Source organism: Scyliorhinus torazame, chromosome 2 (assembly GCF_047496885.1).
Source record: "Scyliorhinus torazame isolate Kashiwa2021f chromosome 2, sScyTor2.1, whole genome shotgun sequence".
NCBI classification, from domain to species: domain Eukaryota; kingdom Metazoa; phylum Chordata; class Chondrichthyes; order Carcharhiniformes; family Scyliorhinidae; genus Scyliorhinus; species Scyliorhinus torazame.
The window spans coordinates 226697949-226720961 of NC_092708.1; the positions used below are offsets into that span (position 1 = coordinate 226697949).

A 23013-nucleotide genomic window follows, 5' to 3' on the forward strand; every position below is an offset into this window, starting at 1 on the left:
CGCCCTGACTAACTCCCCTCCCCGGTCCCTGTCGGATCAGATTTTACTATTAAATTCCACCCACCAGTACCTTTCTGCACATCATCTGGAGGTCAGCAATAGAGCTGCTCGTGCTTCTGTGTGTTTGCAAAGTGAAGTCAGCAGAAGTATCTTTTCTCCTCATGTTAAAAACCTTTGAAGATAATTTGGAGGCCTTTGAAGACTCGAACCCTTGCATTAGAATGCTACTTTAGCCTTAACCCCAAATAATTTCTCAGTTAAATATAACTGCACCCTAAAATGTTTTTGTTGGAATAGACATAGAAGATAGAACACACAGTGCAGAAGGAGGCCATTCAGCCCATCGAGTCTGCACTTACCAACTTAAGCCCTCACTTCCACCTTATTCCCCGAACCCAATAACCCTTCCTAACCTTTTTGGACACTTGCGGGGAATTTAGCATGGCCAATCCACCTAATCTGCACGTCTTTGGACTGCGGGAGGAAACCGGAGCACCCGGAGGAAACCCACATAGACACTAGGAGAATGCGCAGACTCCGCACAGACAGTGACCCAGCAGGGAATCAAACCTGGGATCCTGGCGCTGTGAAGCCACAGTGCTACCCACTGGTGCTACCGTGCTGCCCCTGAATTAATTCAGAATATCTTTGCCCCAAAATTGTTACCTTGGAACACAGAATGTTGTCCTCTGAATGAAGGCACTCTTGGCTTCTACTAATCCCATGTTGTGGTATTTGTCCAATGCTTGTGGGGGTAGATCACAAGTACGCTGAGATTCTTTGACTGGATCATTCCGGTATTTGTCACCTTCTACAAAGCATTGCTTTTCTGATCTTAACTGTAATAAATACATACAAACCATTCATGTGTAAATCAGATACCAGCAACAACTTTCATCTACATAACACCTTATAATGTAAGAAAATGTCGTAATGCCCCTCGCCATAGTTTAATTGGTTGATGAAATGAGCTGAAGGAGGCATTTGGATGGGTAAGAGAGGTAGGTAAGCATCATAAAGATATTGGGAGTAAGAAAGCTATAGGGAGGGAATTTCAGAGCTTAGAGCCTTGACGGTTCCCACTTCCTTCACTCCATAACAAAAGCAAATTACTCTGAAAATTCAAGTCTAAGAAAAGTCAGATGAAGTCCCAATTCTTTTTTAGATATGAAGCATTGCACTATTCTTCAATTCCCTTCTTCAACCCTGACTAACAGCCATCGTCTGCTTCCTTCGAGACTGGTGGAATCACCTCTACACCTTGACAGGAAGAAGGGTACAGATGTTAAGGGGCATTAGAATAAAGGCTAATACTCATTCCAGAGCTCTCAACCAGAAGCTCCTAAGTAAGGGTGCCTAGATCAATTCAGTAGGACCTCTGGAATTTTAGAGGTTTGCTGCATGCTTACAACATTTAGAGAACACCGCTGCAGGAGGAAGGAGACGAAGGAAACCAAGGTTAATGAATACTAGAGATGTTTTATCTGTAAGGCAACAAATGATTGAGATTCTCTTAAGAGAACCCTCCTCCAGCACACCAACAGTCCCATTATTTGACCCACCCTCAGAATGCATTCCCAAACCTATTGGTCTTTCTCTTGCATAACTAGGAGCATGAAAACTATCAATGCAGCCAAACAAAATCTTTATTTCATGCTGTGAATATAATTAATTTCCTTCAAATGAGATTGAAATGAAATCATCCCTGTGGAATCTGTTAATGCCAGGCCTCTGTGCTCATTTATTTATTTGTGTTCCTGCAAGATGGTTCCGCTGGAGGTCAACAGTTGCTGATCATGGTGGGTCACTGTGAACCTCTCTGGGCCTTGAGGGCCTGATTCTAGACATTAACACTGGCCTTCAGGTAATCTGGATCAGAGGGCTGTGTGAAGGAACAAAGACACCAGCAGCGATGCCTACTGCCCCAGAGTGTACAAATAAAAACTCTGAAAGGTAGGACAACCTAGAGGCAATTTCCTCCTTCCACACTATCACTGCTGCCTTGAAACAATATTACTGATAAAATTATATAATAGATAGTGCCGCAAACAATAACAAGCAATACAATCCATTTTGGGGGGAGATTTTCACAATTGTTTTGGCAAAGGCCCGACTTTCCCACTCTAATAGTTTTCAAAACAAATTTGAAATGGTCATTAATCAGTGGACTGGAATTTAATTTGATTGATTTGGAAGTCACTCCAAAGTCACAACAGCTAAAGGATGAACTCGAAGACAGAAATGCATTTAATTTAATACCAATGTAGTCGAGGCTAAGCTGCAGCCAGTTCTAATTCCTGAAGGAAACAAAATCCAACATAATCCTCTCTTTTAATTCCAAACAGTGGCAATCGTCCAGAATTATATGTAACTATGAGAAAAATATATATTTTCTTTGTTTTGTTTCTCCATACGACCAATTTTTTTTAAAGTCAGAAGTGAAATTTCATACAGAAAAGTACTGGCCTATATGTTTTAGTTAAACAATGAGATCCGATTTGAATTAAAAACATAGCATCATTTTTACAAAGGGCTGGGGGTGGAGGATAGTTTTCCTTGGCATGGGAGGTAGGTTTGGGTATATGCAGTGAGCTAAATCTCCGAAAAGTAACATCAAATTAGGATCCTGGCAGCATTCACGAATGCCAAGTAATCTTTAACAAGCACCTGAACAGGCAATTAGAGCCTCGGGTTAACAGCTCATCCAACATTTGGGTGAACTATGAACAGTTCTTTTCCTGCGTAGGAACCTGGTAGAATTTGCCAGAACACAAGCCCGTCATCGGCTATCCTTCAACTCGAGGATGATATCTCCTCAGGGCCAGGGGTTTCTGCAATGTGTCCTCATGTGACTGAGCAGACCGATTCCTTAGCCGCAGATCTATGGGCACATGGGGCAGGATCTCCCAGGAGGTAGCTGGATCCAGAGTTCAGGATTTATTTCCTTCAGTGCTTCCGCTCAGCTTCACCAGTAAGTCATTTGGCCTCAGTGTTTTGCCTCCCATGCAGTTGTCAGATAGCGACATTCATCCCATCACTTTGGGTCTCAAAAGCACCCTTGTGCCACCCGGCCTTCTGCTAAATTCAGATTTAATTTGAGTGCACAGAAACATAACAGGTACATTGATCCCCTTTAAAATGCTGAGTAATTTAATTAAGATGTTCTGGTGCTGTTATATCCATCATAAAATCTATTTTCTTACATTGCAGATGGATTTTTACCTCTCCTGCTGCTATTCTGTCAATAGTGAATATAGGAGCTTTCACAGCACTTCGACCATATCAATGCTGTATGTTAAATTATTATTGACTAGAGGGCATGTACCAGATTGCTCAGGTTTGGCTTTGTTCCACCCAGTGCGGTCCAATTTTGGAGAGGCGTCCTGAATGAGGACCCTCGCTCACGTTTTGACGAATAGCCTAACATCCCGTTTTAACTGCCCTTTCGGGCAACTTATTCAGTAATTGGACATTTTCAGAAAAATGTGGAGGGCAACACACAGCACCAGGAAAAGTGCAGAGATATACAGAGAAATAAGTGAACGGAGTGTTTTAAGTTCCCTGCCTTGCTTTAAAAGACACTCCAGAGCAGGCCAGCTCCGTTGAATAGTGAAGTGTCCATTTTATTTTTGCGGCAAAGATCCTGGAGGTGGAGTCTTACCTGAAATTGCGAAGATCAGGGTGGGATCTCATTTATCTAAATATACCACTATATACCACCGAGACCCACCCTTCTCATTGCACATATTCAATCAGACCAGCAACATTGTACATTAGAAATAGAGACTTAAATGAGTTGGGCATGAGAGTTTGATTTCCTCCCAGTGAAACCTTGTGAAATTGACCTTATTGATCTTACTAGATGCGCATTCTAAGCAGTTTCAGTTGAGCTGCGGGGAGCTGGAAGTAGTACTGGCCCATATATAAATGTGGTGTCACAAAGATTATCTGAGATAAACTATTCCAGTACACAAAACCTTTTGATCTGTGAAATATATTATACAAAATCCAGACTTATTCAAGCACTAAATCTTTTATATCGACTATGATTAAAAATAAGAGCTACAGTTCAATTTCCACTTTAAATAAATGTGATTTATAAATTATGACTTAATACCCTCAGCCTCTCAGAACAACTTTTCAACTAGATTAGAGGGCTGGTGCCATTTCTGCCAAGTTAAAGTGGCAAGTATCATGCAGCAATATATTCTGAACTTCCTGACAATACTTGTAACATTTTGGACACAAAGATTCTGTTAAAATGGCCACGTCCAATTACGAAACCTTTGGCATTCACAGCCAGATAGTCTTTTTTAAAAAAAATATATTTTATTAAGGTTTTCAAACACAACTTTTTCCCTTACAAATCAAAGAAATAAAAATAAAAGTAACATGATAACTACAATATAACATTGTGTAACTAACATGGTAAACTAACCAAATAACACAAAGTAATACTCCCCCCCGCCCCCTCTCCCCCTCCAAAAACCCAAACAATTTACCCCCCCCCCCCCTCCCTCCCCCCCCTCCCCCTGGGTTGCTGCTGCTGGTCATCTATCTTCCCTCTAACGTTCCGCTAGGTAGTCGAGGAACGGTTGCCACAGCCTGGTGAACCCTTGAGCCGATCCTCTCAGCGCAAACTTCATCTGCTCCAGTTTTATGAACCCCGCCGTATCGTTTATCCAGGCCTCCAGTCCGGGGGGTTTCGCTTCCTTCCACATGAGTAAAATCCTACGCCGGGCTACTAGGGACGCAAAGGCCACGACATCGGCCTCTTTCGCCTCCTGCACTCCCGGCTCATCCGCAACTCCAAATAAAGCTAACCCCCAGCCTGCTTTGACCCGGACCTTCACCACCTTCGAGATCACTCCCGTCACTCCCCTCCAATACCCCTCCAGTGCCGGACACGACCAAAACATATGTGTGTGGTTCGCCGGGCTTCCCCCGCACCTCCCACACTTGTCCTCCACTCCGAAGAACCTGCTCAACCTCGCTCCCGTTATGTGTGCTCCATGCAGCACCTTAAATTGGATCAGGCTAAGCCTGGCACACGAGGAAGAGGAATTTACCCTGCTTAGGGCATCAGCCCACAAACCCTCCGCAATCTCCTCCACGAGCTCTTCTTCCCATTTTCCCTTCAGTTCGCCCACCAACTCCTCCCCCTCTTCTCTCATCTCCCGGTATATCTCTGACACTTTGCCCTCCCCGACCCACCCCCCCGAAAGCACCCTGTCCTGGATCCCTTGTGTCGGGAGCAGCGGAAATTCCCTCACCAGTTGTTTCGTGAACGCTCTCACCTGCATATATCTAAAGAAATTTCCCCGGGGCAGCTTATACTTTTCCTCAAGCGCTCCCAAGCTCGCAAACGTCCCGTCTATAAATAAATCTCCCACTCTCCGGATTCCTACCCGGTGCCAGCTCTGGAATCCTCCATCCAGCCTCCCTGGGGCAAACCTATGGTTGTTCCTGATCGGGGACCACACCGAGGCTCCCAGCACACCCCTCTGTCGCCTCCATTGCCCCCAGATACTTAATGTTGCCGCCACCACTGGGTTCGTGGTAAATTTGTTTGGTGAGAGCGGTAGTGGCGCCGTCACCAGCGCTTTTAAACTCGTCCCTTTGCAGGACTTCATCTCCAATCTTTTCCACGCCGCTCCCTCTCCCTCTACCATCCATTTACGAATCATCGCCACATTGGCGGCCCAGTAGTAGTCGCCCAAATTCGGCAACGCCAGTCCCCCTCTGTCTCTACTACGTTGTAGGAACCCCCTCCTTACCCTCGGGACCTTCCCTGCCCACACGAAGCTCGTGATGCACCTATCTATTTTTTTTTAAAAAGGCCTTAGTGATCAGTATAGGGAGACATTGGAACACAAATAGGAACCTCGGGAGGACCATCATCTTAATTGCCTGCACTCTGCCCGCCAGTGACAGCGGCTGCATGTCCCACCTTTTGAAATCCTCTTCCATTTGTTCCACCAGTCGTGTCAGATTAAGTCTGTGTAAGGTTCCCCAGCTCCTGGCTATCTGAATCCCCAGGTATCGGAAGTTTCTTTCCACTCTCCTTAGCGGTAGGCCATCTATCCCTCTACTCTGGTCCCCAGGGTGTATCACAAAAAGCTCACTCTTTCCCATGTTAAGCCTATATCCCGAGAAATCTCCAAACTCCCTCAATATCTGCATGACCTCTGTCATCCCCCCTACTGGGTCCGTCACATACAGCAGTAGGTCATCCGCGTAGAGTGACACTCGGTGTTCCTCTCCCCTTCTAATCACCCCTCTCCATTTTCTGGAGTCTCTCAGCGCTATGGCCAGTGGTGCAATTGCCAACGCGAACAGTAATGGGGACAACGGGCATCCCTGTCTTGTTCCCCTGTATAGTCGAAAATACTCCGACCTTTGCCGACCTGTGGCCACACTTGCCGTTGGGGCCCCATAGAGGAGTTTAACCCAGCTGACAAACCCGTCCCCGAACCCGAACCTCCTCAGCACCTCCCATAGATACTCCTACTCCACCCTATCAAATGCCTTCTCTGCATCCATTGCCGCCACTATCTCTGCCTCCCCCTCTACTGGGGGCATCATTATCACCCCTAATAGCCGTCGCAAGTTGACATTTAGTTGTCTCCCCTTTTCGAACCCTGTCTGGTCTTCGTGCACCACCCCCGGGACACAATCCTCTATCCTCGTTGCCAGCACCTTTGCTAGCAACTTGGCGTCCACATTTAGCAGTGAGATAGGCCTATAGGACCCGCACTGCAGCGGATCTTTATCCCGCTTCAAGATTAGCGATATCGTTGCCTCCGACATTGTCGGGGGCAGGGTCCCCCCTTCTCTGGCCTCGTTAAAGGTCCTTACCAGCAGCGGGGCCAACAAGTCCACATATTTTCTATAAAGTTCCACCGGGAACCCATCTGGTCCCGGGACCTTCCCTGCCTGCATGTTCCCCAGCCCCTTGGTAACCTCATCCACCCCAATCGGCGCCCCCAGGCCTTCCACCTCCTGCTCCTCCACCCTCGGGAACCTTAATTGGTCCAAAAACTGCCGCATCTCCTCTTTTCCCTCCGGGGGTTGGGACCTATAAAGTCTCTCGTAAAAGGTCTTAAACACCTCGTTTATCTTCCCTACTCTCCGCACCGAAGCTCCCTTTTCATCCCTAATTCCCCCTATCTCCCTCGCCGCTGTCCTCTTTCGCAGCTGATGGGCCAACAGGCGACTCGTCTTTTCCCCATATTCATATCTCATCCCCTGTGCCTTCCTCCACTGTGCCTCCACCCTCCTTGTGGTCAACAGGTCGAACTCCGTCTGGAGTCGTCGCCTCTCCCTGTATAGTCCTTCCTCCGGGGCCTCCTCGTATTCTTTATCTACCCTCAAAATCTCCCCCAGTAGTCTTTCCCTTTCCTTGGCCTCTATTTTTCCCTTGTGGGCCCTGATGGAGATCAGCTCTCCTCTGACCACCGCCTTTAGTGCTTCCCATACTACTCCCACTCGGACCTCCCCGTCGTCATTAGCCTCCAGGTATCTTTCGATACATCCCCGCACCCTTCCGCAGACTCCCTCATCCGCCAGTAATCCCACATCCAGTCGCCAGAGTGAATGCTGCTCCCTCTCCTCTCCTAGTTCCAGGTCCACCCAGTGTGGGGCATGATCTGAAACAGCTATGACTGAGTACTCAGTTCCTTCCACCCTCGAGATCAGTGACCTTCCCAAAACAAAGAAATCTATCCGGGAATACACCTTGTGAACATGGGAGAAGGAGGAGAAATCTTTCGCCTTCGGCCTAACAAATCGCCACGGATCCACTCCCCCCATTTGGTCCATAAACCCCCTAAGCACCTTGGCTGCTGCCGGCCTTCTTCTGGTCCTAGATCTAGATCTATCTAACCCTGGGTCCAACACGGTGTTGAAGTCTCCCCCCATTATCAGGTTTCCTACCTCCAGGTCCGGGATACGTCCCAGCATCCGCTTCATAAATCCCGCATCATCCCAATTCGGGGCATATACGTTAACCAACACGACCTCCATTCCCTCCAGTCTGCCACTCACCATCACATATCTGCCTCCGCTGTCAGCTACAATGTTCCTAGCTTCGAATGACACCCGTTTCCCCACCAGTATGGCCACCCCTCTGTTCTTTGCATCCAGCCCTGAGTGGAACACTTGTCCCACCCATCCTTTCCTTAACCTAACTTGATCCGCCACCTTCAGGTGCGTCTCCTGAAGCATGGCCACGTCTGCCCTCAGTCCTTTCAAGTGCGCGAACACTCGGGCCCTTTTAATCGGCCCATTTAGGCCTCTCACGTTCCACGTGATCAGCCGAACTGGGGGGCTGCCTGCCCCCCTCCCCTGTCGACTAGCCATCACCCTCTCTAGGCCAGTCCCACGTCCCGGTTCCGCGCACCCACCCGTTCCCCAGGCGGCGCATTCCCGCCCCGACCACCCTTTCTTTTACCAGTTCCTCTTCGATCTCTGCAGCAGCAACCCAGTTATCCTCCCCCCCCCCCCCCCACCCCCCCCGCTAGATCCCCATCTAGCATGATTGCTCCCCCCATATTGCTTCCGAAAGTCAGCTGACTTCAACTGACCCTGGCTTCTCCCGCTCTCTCCTTGACCCCCCCCGTGTGGGGAACTCCCATCTACCTTGCGCCTATCTTCCCGCCATCATCTTTCTGGCGCGGGAACAAGAACAGTAAGCCCAGTGTTCTCTATAGCTGTCCCGCCCCTTGTTGCGCAGCTCCCTCTGCCGCCCCACTCCCATTCCCCATCCCCCGCCTATGTCTCTTCTTCCCCCCCCACCGGCGCCCACATTTCCTAGTGTCCCCCCCTCCCCAATTTACATCTCTATATACATCAGCATTGTCATTTCCCCTCTAACATCAGTCCCTCAGTTCTGATCCAGTTTCTCGTTCTTAATGAAGGTCCATGCTTCTTCCGCCGTTTCGAAGTAGTGATGCCTCTCCTGGTGCGTGACCCACAGTCGCGCCGGCTGCAACATCCCGAACTTCACCTTCTTCTTGTGTAGCACCTCCTTGGCTCGATTAAAACTCGCCGTCCTTCTCGCCACCTCCGCACTCCAATCCTGGTACACCCGTACCACCGCATTCTCCCATCTACTACTTCGTACCTTTTTGGCCCATCTCAGAACCACCTCTCGGTCATTGAAGCGATGAAATCGCACGATCGTCGCCCTAGGTGGTTCTCCCGCCTTTGGTCTCCTCGCAGGGACCCGATGAGCCCCTTCCACTTCCAAGGGGCCAGAGGGGGCCTCAGCTCCCATTAGCGAGCGTAGCATCGTGCTCACGTAAGCCCCGCCATCCGCTCCTTCCACTCCCTCGGGGAGACCCAGGATCCGAAGGTTCTTTCTCCGTGATCTGTTTTCTAGGACTTCAATCCTTTCAATGCACTTTTTGTGGAGCGCCTCGTGCGTCTGCGTTTTGACCGCCAGGCCCAGGATCTCGTCTTCGTTGTCCGTCACCTTCTGCTCCACTACACGGAGCTCCATCTCCTGGGTCTTTTGTGCCTCCTTAAGCCCCTCAATTGCTTGTAGCATCGGGGCCAGCACCTCCTACTTAAGCAGCTCCACACACCGTCTCAAAAATTTGTCTTGGTCCGGGCCCCATGTCGCCTGGGCTCGCTCCGCCGCCATCTTGCTCCTTTTTCCTTCTGCCCCTGTCCTCGAGGATTCTTCGCGATCTGGCCGCCGCCGCCGATATTTTTCTTTTTCGTTGGGGGGGGGGGGGGGGGGGGGGACTCCCTGTTGTCTCACCCCACACCGGGTTTCATCCTGAAAAGATTCCCCGTTGGGGCTCTTAAAAGAGCCCGTAGGTCCGTTCGAGCTGGAGCCGCGGAAACCTGCGGCTTAGCTGGTCATCGCCGCAACCGGAAGTCCAATCACAGCCAGATAGTCTTGAGACGCAAGAAAATATTTCATTAAGTATGCCAGGAAATTCACACATCTCTTTGCATAAGGATGGACCATCAACAACAGGACCATAGCATTCCAGCCAGCTGAACTTTCTATTTCATCACGGGCAAAAGTGGAGCTCAATATACATTAGACAAATGTGGAAGGCATCCCATTCACCCTCCTTGTGTCATGATAGTTTTCCTCTCTCAAACAAAATAGGATGAATTTCAAATTGTCAAACGACAACACTGAACGTGTAAAAAAACACAACAATTTTCTATGGACAAATAAAATTTCAACTTGCACAAGACACCTGATGAGCACAGCTATGTTTTTGTCAGTTTTTAAAAACAGCAAAATCTGCTTGCAGAACCTCAGAGTATATCAGGGCAGTCATCGAACCAGCTGCGTGACTACTATACAGCAATACATGAAAGACTCCCCCTATTCTAGCTTCAAGTTAACCTGAGAACCAGCTAAAAATCCATGAAGCCTTGCAGCTTCTGAGAAACTTCAACTAAAACCATCAACTCATGTAAGAAAATAGAGATCTGCCACAGAAGAGAGACTGAGGGACAATTATACACTAATTGTATTGGTGTTTTCCTCATCTGTATCTAATCTTTGTGCAGTGATTATGGGGGTGATTGTGAGCCTGCATCAGCCGTCAGTGATGCGACCATCAATTCACACGAAACCAAGAGTAGAAGTAAACTGTGGCTTTAATCAACTAGAACAGTGCCTGCCTGCGACTGATCTCTTAGTGAGAGCCGCCTACAGGGCGACTGCTCTTTATACCTCCCCTCAAGGGGTGGAGCCAGGGGCAGAGCCCACACAGGCCCCAACATGCTACATCATAGGTAACACCTTACAATGGTCCATAGGTGGAGCCCACATGGGCAACAGCGTAATAGAGATATGTACATGGTGAATTGTTACAGCAATACATTCACCACATTCATCCCCTGTTAAAAAAAATGCAGTCCGGCGGGGGTGAAGGGTTCATAAGTTCAGCCTGTCTGGCGCACGGATTGCACGCTGTGATCGCCGAAGCTCTGGTATCGCAGCTGGCCCGGGCATCGAACTCAGCCGTGCTGGCATCGGTAGTGAAGTCGCCGGTGCGGGCACAGACGTGGACTCCGGGAGCAAGTCTTCTGGGGCTTCATTCCTGTGGGTCGGTGAAGGGGGAATGGTGGGCGGGAGGGGGGCTGGTGCCATGTAGGGGCTGGGGGCGCTTGTCAGCAAAGGTTGGGTGAGGTAAGATGGGGTTGCGGTGGTAGTGGAACCTGCGGGTGCCAGGTCGGCCGTCGGGGTGTTCGATGTATGCGTACTGCGGGTTGGAGTGTAGGAGCTGGACCCTCTCAACCAGGGGGCGGACTTATGGCTCCTGACGTGTTTGCGGAGCAGGACGGGCCCCGGTGTCTTCAACCAGGGCGGAAGCGAGGCCCCGGAGGTGGATTTCCGGGGGAAAACAAATAGGTGGTCATGAGGGGTCTCGTTTGTGGCCGTGAAAAGTAGGGACCTAATAGAGTGGAGTGCGTTGGGGAGGACCTCCTGCCAGTGGGGAACTGGGACATTCCTAGACTATAGGGCCAGGAGGACGGTCTTCCAGACCGTCGCGTTCTCCCTCTCTACCTGCCAGTTTCCCCTGGGGTTATAACTGGTAGTCCTGCTCAAGGCAATGCCCTTACTGAGCAGGTAGTGACGCAGTTTGTCGCTCATGAACGACGAGCTCCGGTCACTGTGAACGTACGTGGGGAAACCAAACAGGGTGAAGACACTATGTAAGGCTTTAATGACGGTGGCCGCGGTCATGTCGGGGCAAGAAATTGCAAAGGGGAAGCGGGAGAACTTGTCGATGATGTTGAGGAAATGTGTTGCGGTTGTTGAAGGGGAGTGGCCCTTTGAAATTGATACTGAGGCGCGCAAAGGGACGGGATGCCTTTACCAGGTGAGCCTTATCCGGTCGATAGCAGTGCAGCTTACACGCCACACAGACTTGGCAGTCCCTGGTCATGGCTCTGACCTCCTCAGTGGAGTAGGGCAGGTTGCGGGCCTTGCTGTAGTGGAGAAGCCGGGTGACCCCCGGGTGGCAGAGGTCATCGTGGATAGCACGTAGTCAGTCATCTTGCGCGCTGGTGCATGTGCCGCGGGACAGGGCATCTGGGGGTTCATTGAGCTTCCCAGGACGATATACGTAATTATAGGTGGAGTGTTCGATCCTCCACCTCAAGATCTCATCATTCTTGACCTTGCCCCGTAGCGTATTATCGAACATGAGGCTACCGATTGTTGGTCAGTGACGAGAGTAAACCGCCTACCAGCGAGGTAGTTCTTCCAGTGCCGCACGGCTTCCACGATGGCTTGGGCTTCCTTTTCGACTGAGGTGTGTCGGATTTCGGAGGTGGTGAGGGTTCATGAAAAAAACGCTACTGGTCTGCCTGCTTGATTGAGGGTAGCGGCGAGGGCGACCTCTGATGCGTCACTCTCCACCTGGAAGGGGATGGACTCTTCCACCGCGCGCATCGCGGCTTTGGCAATATCCGCCTTGATGCAGCTGAAGGCCTGGCGGGCCTCAGCCGCCAGTGGGAAGATGGTGGCCTTGATTAGTGGGTGGCTTTGTCCGCAAAGTTGGGGACCCACTGGGCGTAATATGAAAAGAACCCGAGGCTCCTTTTCAGGGCCTTGGGGCAGTGGGGAAGGGGGAGTTGCAGGAGGGGGCGCATACGGTCGGGGTCGGGACCTAGAACCCCGTTTTCCCCGACGTAGCCGAGGATGGCTAGTCTGATTGTGCAGAAAACGCATTTCCCCTTATTGTAAGTGAGGTTAAGGGTTCGGGCGGTTTGAAGAAATCTCTGGAGGTTGGCATCATGGTGCTGCTGATCATGGCCGCAGATGGTGACGTTGTCCAAGTGCGGAAATGTGGCCCGCAGCCCGTACTGGTCCACCATTCAGTCCATCGTTCTTTGGAAGACCGAGACCCCGTTCGTGACGCCAAAGGGGACCCGGAGGAAGTGGAAGAGGCGGCCGTCTGCGTAAAAAGGCGTGTAGTGGCGGTCCCCCGGGTGGATTGGGAGCTGGTGGTACGCAGACTTCAGATCCACCATGGAGAACACCTGGTAGTGCGCGATCTGATTAACCATGTCTGCGATCCGGGGAAGGGGGTACGCATCGAGGTGCGTGTACCAGTTTATGGTTTGGCTGTAATCTACAACCATCCGGTTCTTTTCCCCGGTCCTGACGACCACCACCTGGGCTCTCCAGGGACTATTGCTGGCCTCGGTGATTCCCTCCCGCAAGAGTCGCTGGACCACTGACTTGATAAAAGTCCTGTCCTGGATGCTGTACCGCGTGCTTCTGGTGGCGACTGGTTTGCAGTCGGCGGTGAGATTTGCGAAGAGCGGGGGAGGGTCAACCTTTAGGGTCGCGAGGCTACATACGGTGAGTGGGGGTAACTGCCCGCCGAACTTCAGGGTTAGGTTCTGAGGTTACATTGGAAATCCAGCCCAATAGAAGAGGAGCGCAGAGGTCGGGGAGTACATATAATTTACAATTGGCGTACTCGGCGCCCTGTATTGCGAGGGTTGCGGTAGTGCACCCCCAGACCTGCACCGAGTGCGACCCGGAGGCGAGGGAGATGGTTTGATGCGTCGGGAAGATTGGGAGCGAGCAGCGTCTTACCATGTCTGGTTGAATGAAGCTCTGTGCTGCTGGAGTCGAAGAGGCAGGGTGTTTCGTGTCCGTTTACCCGGACGGTCATCATAGAGCTCCGGAGGTGTTTGGGTCGCGACTGGTCAAGGGTGACCGCGCTGAGTTGCGGGTAGCCGGCGTGGTCGGAGGTGCTGGGGCGGTTCCAAGATGGCTGCCCCCGTTGGTCGCACGTGTCGGTCAGCGTTGCAGATGGCGGCCAAGATGGCGGCCCCCGTCGGTCGCACGTGTCGGGCGGTGAGGAATATGGCATCCAAGATGGCGGCCCCCATGAATCGCACGTGGCGGGCCGCGTGGGTGAGGATGGCCAAGATGGTGGCCCCCGTGAGTCGCTCACGCTGTGCGGACTGGAAGATGGCTGCCCCACGGACAACACGAGGCCGATGCCGCGTCCGGGGGGGGGGGGGGGGGGGGGGGGGGGCGGAGCCGGCAGACACGCTGCCACACTGCGGGATCTGCCGGCCTGTGAGTCTGAGGGTCGGGCCTGCGATTTAGAGTTTTTGGACCTGGCCAGGCAAACTTTAGCAAAATGTCCTTTTCTCCCGCAGTCGCTGCAGTTCGCGTTCCGGGCCAGGCAGCGCTGCCGGGGGTGTTGAGTCTGGCCGCAGAAATAACAGGGTAGCCCCCCATGGTGGGAGGGCAGCCGCACGGCACAGGCTTGTGGTATTCTTTGATCAGGGGTCCACGAGGGGTTTGTGTGATCCGTGCGTGGAGGAGACTCAGCTTCTGTTCGCGGTGACGGAAGGCGAGGAGGAGGCTGCGAGGTAGGCCTTGAAACAGCAGAGCCACTGCGAAAAAATCTCTTTCGCCTCCGCGGCCTGCGGATCGAGTTCCAGTCAGTTAGGTTTGAGGGCTGATTCCATAGTGGCGTGGCAGTTGATTAAATTGATGTGACCATCAATTCACCCGAAACCAGGAGTAGAAGTAAACTGTGGCTTTAATCAACTAGAACAGTGCCTGCCTGCGACTGATCTGTTAGTGGGAGCCGCCTACTGGGCGACTGCTCTTTATACCTCCCCTCAAGGGGTGGAGCCAGGGGCGGAGCCCACACAGGCCCCAACATGCTACATCATAGGTAATACCTTACAATAGTACATAGGTGGAGCCCTCATGGGCAACAGCGTAATGCAGATATGCACATGGTGAATTGTTACAGCAATACATTCACCACAGTCAGGGAGAAACATGGCATGGGCTCAAAGCCTGGAGCGAATTCGGGGAGAATCGTAAAACGGATATCCAGCATAATTTGCAATTTGCACACCTCCCCCCTCACGCCATGGGAGCCCGCAAACCTCAGCTTAATACAGAAACATGTCCTTCGCGAACACTCACTCCAGACCTTGCCCCTCACTGAATATTCAGATGGTACTGGGCTGATGTCACGCCGGCGTCATTTAAATCAGGATGGCGTGGTGAAGATCAAGGAGAAATGGGAAGCGGAGTTGGGAATGGAGATCAATTGGGGAGTATGGAGTGAGGCACTGTGAAGGGTAAACGCGACCTCCTCTTGTGCAAGGATCAGTCTGATACAGTTTAAGGTGGTGCACAGGGTGCATATGACTCGGGCGAGAATGAATGGGTTCTTTCAGGGGGCAGTAGATGTGTGTGAGAGGTGTGGGCTGGGGCTGCGAATCATGCGCACATATTTTGGGGTTGTGAAAAATTGGGAAGATCCTGGGCGGGAGTGTTCGCAGTCTTAGCCAGGATAGTGGAGGAGGGAGTGGACGCGGACACTTTGGTGGCGATTTTTGGGGTATCAGAGAAGCTGGAGCTCATGGAGAGGAGGAAGGCCGATGTCTTGGACTTCGCTTCTCTGATTGCATGGCGACAAATTTTGCTGGAGTGGCGGTCGGCATCGCCACCGGGAGTAGCAGCATGGTTGGGTGACCTGGATGACTTCCTGCGGTTAGAGAAGATAAAGTATGAGTTAAGGGGCTCAGCAGGGGAGTTTGAGAAAAGGTGGGGGTTGTTTGTGACCGTGTTTGAGGAGCTGTTCGTTGCGGCGGCGGGGGGTGAAAAAGGAAGAAAATCTGTATAAACTGCATAGTTGATTTTTGGGAAAGATGTTTCCTGGGGTGTTTATTTGCTGTAACCTACTTTGATACAAGTTTGAATAAAATGCGTTTAAATCAGGATTATGTAAACGTGAACCTGGTGGCCTCACATCCGAGGGGAATACTGGTGGTGAACACTCAGACAGCCACGAATCTCCAGGGTATTCAATGCTCAGGGTTCACCAGAGAGGATGTGAGGGACACAGATTCTGTCCATTGTGTGCGAATCACGTGAGTGAAATCATGGGCAAGATCTTCCAGCTGTGCCCACTGATGGAATCTTCCAGTCCCACCGACAGTGCAATTCCACCGTGGGTTTCCCAGCAGTGTGGGATGGATTCACTGGGAAATCCCATTGACAGCAGCGGGACCAAAAGATCCCGCTGCTGGCCAACAGCAAGCCAGCTCACTCCACTGAGATAAACGGAGCGGGGATGCCAGAGAATCTCACCCCATAGATCATACAGTGAGGAAGGAGACCATTCAGCCCATCGAGTCTGCACCGACCCACTTAAGCCCTCACTTCCACCCTATCCCCGTAACCCAATAACCCCTCCTAACCTTTTTGGTCACTAAGGGCAATTTATCATGGCCAATCCACCTAACCTGCACGTCTTTGGACTGTGGGAGGAAACCGGAGCACCCGGAGGAAACCCATGCAAACACGGGGAGAACGTGCAGACTCCACATAAACAGTGACTCAAGGCTGGAATTAAACCTGGGACCCTGGCGCTCTGAAGCCACAGTGCTATCCACTTGTGCTACTGTGCTGGTTCAGCAAGTGAGGGCTAATAGATAATCTTTACTTTTAAGCTCAAGAAAGCCTGCCTCTGGAATTATTTAAATTGGGCAAACCACTCCTGAGGTAAGTAAAACGCACCCACCTCATTTACAAACAGATTGATCACAAGCAGTCAAAAACACAAAAGTTCTGCCTGTGACAAGAGTGTTCTAATCCAATCCTGGACACTATTATGAATAGCATGGAATTAACTAATTCACATTGAGAAAGAACTAACTTTCAGGAGTGACCCTTGACACTGATGATCCCTCACTGTGAAATTATTAATTAATTCTGTCTCGTTACTTACCAGATCCAAAATAGTATTTTTCCTGGTTGGTTCCAGAATATATTGTTCTACAACATACACTATGAATTCGTCCTTTATGCTATCTTTGCTCATTTGATTTATCCAAACCCTACAAACTCTAAAATTACTTACGATCATTGCAGCATCTTTGTTACCAGTCGACAGTATAGCTACTGTCAAGAGGGCACCTGTAAACTACTTCCACCAGAGACTTTTCCCGTCGCTATTTCTCATCTCCATCCAAATGGATTGAAATCTTGATCCACTGAGCCAAGATCATTTCTCACAACTGTACTGTACGCCAAAGAGACACAAGTGCAGTGAAATTACACGCTTGAGTGTTTGGAATGCACTTAGTGCAAAATACATGGTCTTTGATGTGGGCAATGTTTAAAAACATTGGGGCTTCATCACTTATCCCTTCATGCTTCAGGGGCCTATGAATTTATCAAAGCAGCAGGTGGTTTTATGAGCTGTCAATCACAAACCACTACTCGAAAGCCATGAATGGATTGTACACAGTGGATCTGTGGAACCAGACACAGGCACAGCTGCTCACCTTCAAGGAATGGACATGGGGAGCTGCAAGGTAAGTATTACAGCTATAATGCTTAGCACTGCCCCTGTCTGAACTGCCCTCTCGGTTCCAGTCAGGGGTCTCTTTTCTGGGGAGGGGGGGTTCTGTGTGTGGGGGGTGGGTATGTGGAGGGGGTTTCTTTAGGCAGGGGGTCCCTGTGAGGGTCCCCCTATTCCAGGGCCCCCTTTTGGGGGGGCTGATCGGGTCACCCCATACTTGAGGGTGGGGTGGCGCCCAGGCAATCCGTGGGTTGGGGGTTGCTGTGCCATGCGGGGGAAAGGGGATGGACTTGGGTAGTCTCTACCCTCATAGCCCAGGTGTGGTGGACCTCGCGATGGGCCAAGGGGCTGCGAGGTCCACCAAGTCAGGATCACGATTACATTGGTCACAAGTAAACCTCACCCACGTGATTCCCTGCCGTGGCGACAGGAGAATCATGCGACGCCGGGCCAATTAAATAGATTCAAATGAGTCACTGTGGCCTCTTAGCATTTATTTCCATGCTCCCGCTGGTGTGCGGCGTGGAACTCATTCACGCCACCAGCGAGGGGTCAGAGTGTGGCGTTCGGGTAAGCGCCCGGCGCCAATCCTGATTTTACCCCAACGCCCAATTCTCCGTCCCATCGGGGAAAACATTCTAGGTGTCCTGGAGACAGAGAATCCCGCCCCATATCTCTGTAATGGCTATCTTACTCATTAATTTCTGTTTGCGCCATCAATTCATCCACATTGTTCTGAATAGAACATACAGTGTAGAAGGAGGCCATTCAGCCCATCGAGTCTGCACCGACCCACTTAAGCCCTCACTTCCATCCTATCCCCGTAACCCAATAACCCCTTTGGTCACTGAGGGCTATATGGCCAATCCACCTAACCTGCACGTCTTTGGACTGTGGGAGGAAACCCACTCAGACACGGGGAGAACGTGCAGACGCCGCACAGACAGTGACCCAGCCGGGAATCGAACCTGGGACCCGGTAGCTGTGAAGCCACAGTGCTATCCACTTGTGCCACCGTGCTGCCCCTGCATTCAAACAAAGAACCTTTAAGTCTGTCTTTTTAATATTTGCCCCTACTCAGACTTTATTTGCTGGTTCACACTTTTGTTTCTACTCTTTGTCCCTTATGTAACACTCTGGTTTCCATTAGCTGTATCGCTATCCTGCACCATGGGCGCGATTCCCCAGAAAGATTTCTCAGTGTGGTAGTGAGCAGGAACTGCCAGGTACTTCCCGGCACTCTTCTGAGCGAGGCCGGCAGCACTATTCAACGTTAATTGGTCCACTTAACGAGGCTTCATGGGCTTCTCGCTGCAAAAGAAGGCTCGCTAACTGATTGGCCGGCACCGTGCTCGCCAGCCCCTGCCAACAAGGTCGAGCAGCACCTAAACAGCACTTACACAGCTAACGGCAGCCAGCTCACAACAATGACGCCCAGGAGACCGGCCCCAAGATTCGGGTATTCAGGTCTGGGGAGGCTCCTAGATACAGTGACGGCCAGGAGAGATCTCCTGTTCCCCTGAGGGTCCAGGAGGGTCAGTCACAGGGCAGACAGTGCTGCCTGGGACGAGGTGGCGGAAGCGGAGTGTGCCGGGCGTGTGACCAGGAGGACTGGCCTCCAGTGCAGGGAAAAGGTCAATGACCCAAACCGGGCAGCTCATGCGAGTAGTCACTAACATCTACGCCACCCCCCCCACCCCAGCCACCCCCCCCCCCCCCCCCCGAGACCTTTCCGCTCCCACGTGAGCATCCAGCCCCCCAGCTCTCCATGCGACCCCCAGCCCTCCCTCCACCCTCCACTGCCTTCAACCCTCCCCGCCCCCCCCAACCGTTCCTTCACACCTTCCCCACCACTGTGAACCATGCTTTTGTCTAACGATGCCCTCTGTGTCTCCTCAGGAAAAGCTCTCCAACAATCTTTGTAGAGGGCCCAGACTCTGGTTGAGTGTCGGACGTAAGAATCCTCACCTCCTTCAAGGAATAGGCCCTGGAGGTGACTGGGGTGGCTGAGGACAGGGCGGTCACCCACGCGGAGGTTATCGGATACCGCAGAGGTGAGGAACCGCTGGGCTCCACCAGGAGGACCTGTCAAATGTGAGTGCACGATATCGGCAGCATTAGGGGAGGTGTCGAAGGCAACGCACAGTCGGTGATGACCATGGCTAAGGGTCTTGGCAGAATGTCTACCTCGCTGCGGGATGTGACCCTGTACCAGGCTAACCTTGATGAGGTTCTGTGGGACATCTGGCAATCAGATGGGAATGGGCAAGGCGCTGCAGAGCTTGTCCCAGTCACAGGTGGGCATTGCCGATGCACTGTAGAGCATGCCCCAGTCATGTACTGGGAGTAGGGGGCATTGGGTGGCAACCCAGATCCATCCCATGGAGTGGCGATGGTGGACACCAGTACCCCGCCCCCCCCGGGGTTCCACCACTCTGATGAGGCCGCCTCACAGTCAGCATCCGGAACAGGACAGCATGGCTGTGCATGTGCCATTGACAAGTGTGTCGAGGCCCTCTGGCCCCAGAGTCCCCAGAGGAAACCCACCTGGGGCATGGAAGGCCATGAGATGAGGTTAACAGCTGGCTGTCTCCACCTCTGATGTTCATCCCGAGGACACAGCTAGATGTAGAGCTAGGAAGGCAAAGCATATGGAGGTCACTGAGGGTACCGGGAGGGGGGGGTAAGGTAGGTAGTGGGGCTACACCATCGGGAGGGTGGGGAATTGTAAAACACAACAAACATTCTTGTACATAACTAGTATGATGCCTCTGTCATTTTCTTCCGCAATGCGGGCCAACCTCCGAATACTTGACCCACCTCTCCAGGCATCCTCTCCTCCCCGGACACACTGCATGCACATGATGGGTGTGAGCGAGCACTCAGCAGGCAGGCAGGGGTCAGATTATGGCATAGATTGAGGAACACTGGAGCTCAGCTCTGTGGGTTATCATCACCCCTTTGTCCTCGAAAATGAGCTGCTGATGGTGCCAGCATGGTCCCAGCACCCTGGAATGATGTAACACATACCCTGAGAGGGTGGGAGATGTGGGTGGGAAAGGTAGCAATTATAGACCAGACCACGTCCTAAGTGAATCAGGCGAGGATAAGGGCCTTCCTGGCCCTGCGGGCTGGCCGGACCCTCACCACTGCCGCCTGTCCTGCAGCCTCCGGCTGGTCCTCCGGTTCCTCCCTGGGCTCGTTCTTCAGCCCCTGCTGATCTGGCGCCGCCTCATCATCTTCGCCTTCGGTGGTGGCCACATGTTCCTCATCACCAACTTCCATCTCATCACCCCGCTGCTATGAGAGGTTGTGGAGGGCACAGCGGACCACAAAGTGGGCGACATTCTGGGTGGTGTACTGGAGTGCACCACCAGAGTGGTCAAGGCATCGGAGCTGCATTTTGAGGTGTTCAATGCACAGCTCATTCACAGCCAGGGTGGCCACAAAGGCCTTGTTGTACCAGGTCTCCACTTCGGTCTCCAGCCTTCGTACCGGCATCATTAGCCAGGGCCTCAGCAGGTACCCCTTATCCCCCAAGAGCCAGCCGCCCATCCTGAGGTGGTCCACGAAGAGGCCGGGGATGACAGATTGCCCCAGGATGTAGGTGTCGTGGACACTCCCCGGGAAGCGTGCACACACGTGCATGATCTCCATGTGGTGGTCGCACTCTTGCTGTATTCTGAGGGGGTGCAACCCCTTTCTGTTAATGTAGAACACTCCCAGTTGGTCCAGTGATTGCAGGGAAGCTGCGTGCCATCTTTTACCCCCTGGACCTGGGGCATCCCAGCGATGGTGGAGAAACCTACTGCCTGGGCATCTTGCTGGGCTTAGTCCATGTCAAAGTTGATGTAGTTTTCCACCTGGGCAAACAGGGCATTCGTGACCGATCAGAGTCCCTCTGGGCTGTAGCTTGTAAAATGACACACAGGTCCCCGCCCGAGCCCTGGAATAGTTCCGAGGCGTAAAAGTTCAGGGCTGCGATGACCTGAACAACCACCGTGGGCAGATGTCCTCCTCCTCCATGGTGCCAAGTCTGCAAGGACATGACACAGATGCCGCACCATCGCTTTTTGAGGCGGAGCCTCCTGTGGCATGTACTGTCCTTCATCTATTCAAACAACCAGTGATGGCTGCACACCCTGGGGCATCGTAGAACTCGCCCTCTGGGTCCCTCCCTGGCCTGACAGGTGGCTGGGTACTCAAGATGTGGGGTGGGGTCTGGCCACACGGCCTAGCAGCACCACTAGTGCAAGTTCTGCTGAGTCCACAATCCCTGCCACAGTGCTCAATATCTTTAGGATGAGGGTGTTAGATTGACAAAACATCAGTGGCTCCCTCCATTTCCCCATTGATCCCCCTCCCTCCCCCCCCACCCGCGCGAAACCCAGACTGCCCTGCCCACGTACTCCGGGCTGTAGCTCCCCTCACGGGACCACAGACCCTGTACCCCGGACAACCGCTCATAACGTCACCTGGACCGGGCGCTGGTCCCCTCCCTGTTGCACTCACACACCCTCCAGCCGTGGACATGTCCTTGGTGCTGGCACCCATCCCCTGGGTGTTCGGGTGTTGGCTGCTGCGTGTGTGGTGTTGCCTCCCGCAGTGTTCAGGCACAGTGTCCAGGCATCAGAGTCTGACTGGGATGCTAGGCAATGACTCCCACATGCTACATGGCCCGCCGACCCATGGCAATCCACTTGGGTTGGGTGAAATGGTAACTTAACCATGACTGCCAATTTCCTATTCGCGATAGCCTTCAGCCGCATGGCCAGAGATCTCGGCAGTCAGTGGGGTTTTTGGGTGTTCGGTGGGGCAGATGGGCAGGGATAAGGTGTGCCCCCGGAATGGGTACGCACGATCCAGGGTTGGCATGGTGGTGCCGCACATGGTTGCCCCCCCCACCCTCCCATGGCGGCATACCCCTGTGGAGGGTCCACCACCCCTTGCCGAGCACTGGGGTGGCAAGCCCAGCCCCTCCGGATTTTTTGCCTGTGAGCAAAGATGGCTACTCACCTCCTCGGCTCCCCGCAGAAGCCCTTCCGCCAGGTTAACCTTTTTAATAAGGAGTACTAATAGGCTCCCGCGTGACCCCTTGCAGGGGAGGCTGCTGAATGACAGGAGGCCATTGGATATGGGGTGGCTCCCGCTAATTGTATGGAAATAGGCTTAAATGGTGATAATTGATTTCTCAGCATACTCGTGAGATCCCGATTTCGTCTACGGGAGCGGGCCAGTTGCATCGCAAACCGTTTGGTGCCTGGTGCGGTTTTTGTTTTCGGCTTCTCCCGCTATTCACCGGCCTCGTTTTGCTCGAGTGAGAGCACCAGGCTGGAGAATCGCGCCCTGTAGCTTTGACCATTCTCTTCAACTTTCCAAATCTCCCTTCACATGAACCCTCCAACCTCATTAGTCAATCTAAAGCCCTCTTTACAGCCTCACAAGGTCATTGGTCCTAGCATGGTTTTGCTGAAGACCAACCCAACTGTATAGCTCTCTTTTTCCCCAGTGCTGGTGCCAGTGCCCCATGAATCAACAGCCAATCCATGAGCCACACATTAATTCTCCCTGATCGTATTTACCCTATGCCATTTGCTCATGTCTCAGATAAGTTTCTTCCACTCACTTTTGGAATTAAATATGCTCAGTCACTAATTAATTCTTTTAACTGAAT

General features: G+C 52.1%; 1 protein-coding gene across 2 annotated transcripts in view; it reads right to left on the bottom strand.

Moving 5' to 3' along the window:
• The window catches only part of LOC140396157 (uncharacterized), a 193012-nt gene that overhangs the window by 88319 nt on the left and 81680 nt on the right, over positions 1-23013 (bottom strand). For both annotated transcript variants that reach the window (XM_072484403.1, XM_072484393.1), the window contains exon 6: positions 667-839. In XM_072484403.1, the coding sequence (XP_072340504.1) occupies positions 667-839 (173 nt within the window). The remainder of the gene's footprint in view (positions 1-666; positions 840-23013) is intronic.